The 3,787-nt window shown below is 45.2% G+C and overlaps 1 protein-coding gene across 1 annotated transcript in view; it reads left to right on the top strand.

The window, feature by feature from the left end:
* Positions 1–3,787, top strand: part of LOC116848175 (protein Wnt-1-like) — a 65,946-nt gene that overhangs the window by 55,420 nt on the left and 6,739 nt on the right. Inside the window, exons 3-4 of the mRNA XM_032824004.1 lie at positions 1,971–2,094; positions 2,452–2,609. Of these exons, the coding sequence (XP_032679895.1) occupies positions 1,971–2,094; positions 2,452–2,609 (282 nt within the window). The remainder of the gene's footprint in view (positions 1–1,970; positions 2,095–2,451; positions 2,610–3,787) is intronic.

Consider the following 3,787-nt stretch of genomic DNA (forward strand, 5'->3'; position numbering starts at 1 on the left):
TGTTTTAGTAAAAAATGATTTAATATTGTTTTAAATGGGTTGATTAGATGTGGTTGTTTTTTCAAACACATGTTTTGTGTTAAAATAGTAAATTTTGACACACATGATAGTTAAAAATAACTAAATATTATTTAACTCAAGAAATTGGTTTAAATATGACTCTCCAATATTTAACAGTGTAAACACCAACCAAGAGTGACATGACATCAATGTTACAGTTTTCCATTCAGCGATACAAATATAATGTAGCACGTATTATACATAACAGTTACACTGTTGGATTATAATATTGATGTAATGTTATTGTTGATGATTACGATTAGTATCATATTATAATTAATATATTATATATATTAGTATACGTTAGAGAGAATTAATATATGATGGTTATCTGGGTCCCGCGCGCGCGAGAAATCCCGATGAAATCGGGGTCTCGCTCATCGCTCGTGTACTTTTCACCGGTGTTTCCCTGTCCGGGGTGACCCTCGCGCGGCATCCTGAAACGGAGAAGACTCGGTGTTCGGCTCTCACGACAATGGGGGAACGAAGCGGCGGTAACAGACAAACGCCAACACGCCGTGTTGGAACGAATTTGTTTCCTACGATCGGTATCGGCGCCGTGGTGCAGGTTCACGGTCGGATCTTATTCGGCACCTGCCTGTGACAAAAAGCGGTGCGAGGTGTTGCGGTTCGCTCCACGCTCGCCGAAAATCGCCGTTTACCTTTCACTAATGCACAAAACTTGTCGGGGGTGAGTCGGGCGAGAAAAAGGGAGGGGACCAGCGAAGGGGAAAGGTGGGTTCCGTCTAGGAATCTAGGTACCTAGGTAAACTGGACAGCCTTCGCGAGGCCTCCGATATCTCTTTGAACGCTGCCGACAGCGGCGAACACGCGCGCCCGTCGGTTCCGCTTTCCCTGCCCTCTCCCTCCTCCCAACCCTCCTCTCTCTACTCTCTCTCTTTTCCTCCTCCCCGAGTCTACGAGTCACCGACAAAAGGGCCAGCAACGCATGAATATTCATATGTCAATCCTCGATATCGGAGTTCGATTTTTTAACGAGCGACCGAGCCCGTTAAAAGAGAGACGGCTATGCAACAACCGCTGGCCCGTCGTTCGATATTAACATTTATCGCCGCTCGTGCTTTACAGGCACTCGTTGCTGCACGCTTTTCGTAGCGTTTCGCCGGTTGCGCTCGAGAATCTGTACGCGGAAATTTTATACGGCAGTTGAGAGTCAAGTAACAATTCGCGGTAACGATGTGTTATTAAGTTGCCAGTGAAATTCCCGATGTAGCGGAACGGTTGAAAATCTGCAGATCTGGACGATAAGTCGGGATATTTTCGCGACGGCTAATTGGGCGTCCCAGCGTGGGTCTCGTTTAATGCGAAATTTGTCGCTACTTTTATCGACTGCTATTGGCTTTTGCACGAGTACGTTGGATTTTCAGCCGTATTTCTTGCATTAATAACTGCAACTTTTGACAGTTAACTTTATTAATTGTAATATTTGCAATATTAATTTATATCATTGACGAAACAGTGCATAGCTTGCTGCTGTCAGCTTTCAGACGATTGTTCAATTCGGTGTTTGCAAAGTGTCTCGTTTTTCCGTCAATTCAACGGAGTTAGAATGCAATAACTGGCCAGCGATATCGTCCACGATCTCACGGACTTTTCCAAGCTCCTCATAATAAGAACATTCTCTCACGCCCTGATTTTCCTCCGCGTGCGAAAATCATCGAACAAATAGAGTTTCCGCGGCAGGAAGCAGAGTGGTAACTGCGTGAGAGGGACACGGTTCGTTTCATTTCACGTAGTTTCACGTCATTTCACTGAAACATTCGTCGTTTCCGTTCATTGCGAGGAAAAGCCGTTAGAACATCCGCAGGCGGCGCGTCTCTCTTTGGCCCACTCTCTGTGTCTGTCTCTCTTTCCCAAACCCTCATCGTCGGTTCTTACTTTGCTTACAGGCGGTGAGTGCGGGTGCCAGGCTCGCCATCGAGGAGTGTCAGCACCAGTTTAGATCGGCGAGATGGAACTGTTCCGTCAGCCCGGAAAATCCCGAGAATGTGTTTGGCGGCGTCACGTTAGTCAGTAAGTGCTTTCTCTCTCTCTCTTTTCGCGGTTCGACGCGTTTAACGGCTGTGTCATGCCGAGTTTCGCATACGTTTTACTTCTTCCCGGACTCCCCTCAGTTCTCTCGAGTGAAGAGAGAGAGAGAGAGAGAGAGAGAGAGAGAGAGAGAGAGAGAGAGTGTGTGTGTGTGTGTGTGTGTGTGTGTGTGTGTGTGTGTGTGTGTGTGTGTGTGTAGTGTGTCTAGCGCTTGTTGGACGCACTCTCCTTCTCCGTGTGCGATGGAGTGGGTGCAAAACGGCGGCACCAAGTGAGTACGTCCAACCAAGTGGCCACCTTGCGACTCGCCGGCACTGATAAAAAACGTGCATTTCGCAGATAGCCGAGAGGCTGCGTTCATTTATGCCATATCAGCAGCCGGGGTCGCTTACAGCGTCACGAGGGCCTGCTCCAGGGGCGAGCTCACCGACTGCTCCTGCGACAATCGAGTGCGAACGCGACGCCCGAACAATTGGCAGTGGGGAGGATGCAGCGAAGTGAGTGAGAACTTCTCTGTCCTCTTTCTTTTTTTCTATATTCATTGTGCATTTTATTTATGGGACATAGCGTGAAACACGTGGTCTTTCTTTCTGAGATTTCATCTAAAATATCTTTTAGGTATCTTCTCTCTCAATGTATGAGTGGATTATTTTAGAATTTTTCATTGTACACACATTGGATTTGTGTAACATAATTTATATAAATTATTATATTTGCACGGAGAGAATATTATAACTTTTTTTTTCTTCCATATTTTCATTCTCTTCGATTTTATCATGTTTTTAGCAGTGCAAGAACTGTCACACTGAGAGAAAAATATCTAGGAAATATTTCTTTTATAGGTACACTATATATACAATAACATATTTACTCAAATAAAATTTTGTTATTTAAACAGAATAAGACGATTGCTTTCATGAAAAGCTAGGGTCTTTCTAAGGTTTGAAGAAAATGTATACTTTCTTGTTTGAAAGATATTTTATGTTAGTACACGAGCAATTCTGTGTTATTAGTAGCTACCGAATAAACATTTATTGCTTCTTTATTGTTTATTGACGCGGTGACGCGGTCTCATTGACGCGATGATGTCGAAATGTCAGCCAAGTCGGAAAACACTCGAGAAACAAACTTCCCGCCGTAAGCCGTTCCGACGTTTCGCGACGTGGGTCATCTCGCGCCAGTGTTTTTAAACTGGCGCATTGATCTCCGTCCGACGTCTGCTTCACCTGGCTGTCTTTCGCCGGTTGTTTCACGACGAAAACTTTAATACCAGCCTGAAGACAAAGCTCGGGCAGTAAACGGATGCGTTTCATGCGAACGGCTGACCCCTTGTAGACATTGCCGGCTTACAAGGGGATTAAGGGAGCTAAGCTTGTTAAGTTGCAACAACCCACCGCCGCCGTCCGCTCCCTCGCTTGCTCCCGCCTGCAATCCGGACACACGTAACTTACTCGAGCACGAGGAACAACGAGAAGTTTGCACGCATATATATATATATGTATGTGTGTGTGTATATATATATATATATATATACACACACACGCGCGCGCGTGTATACATATACATGTAGTCAACGAGAAGTTTGCACGCATATATATATATATGTGTGTGTGTGTGTGTGTGTGTGTGTGTGTGTGTGTGTGTGTGTGTGTGTGTGTGTGTGTGTGTGTGTGTG

Source organism: Odontomachus brunneus, unplaced genomic scaffold (genome assembly GCF_010583005.1).
Source record: "Odontomachus brunneus isolate Ranch 3 - 2012 unplaced genomic scaffold, Obru_v1 Obru_scaffold_091, whole genome shotgun sequence".
Classification (NCBI taxonomy): domain Eukaryota; kingdom Metazoa; phylum Arthropoda; class Insecta; order Hymenoptera; family Formicidae; genus Odontomachus; species Odontomachus brunneus.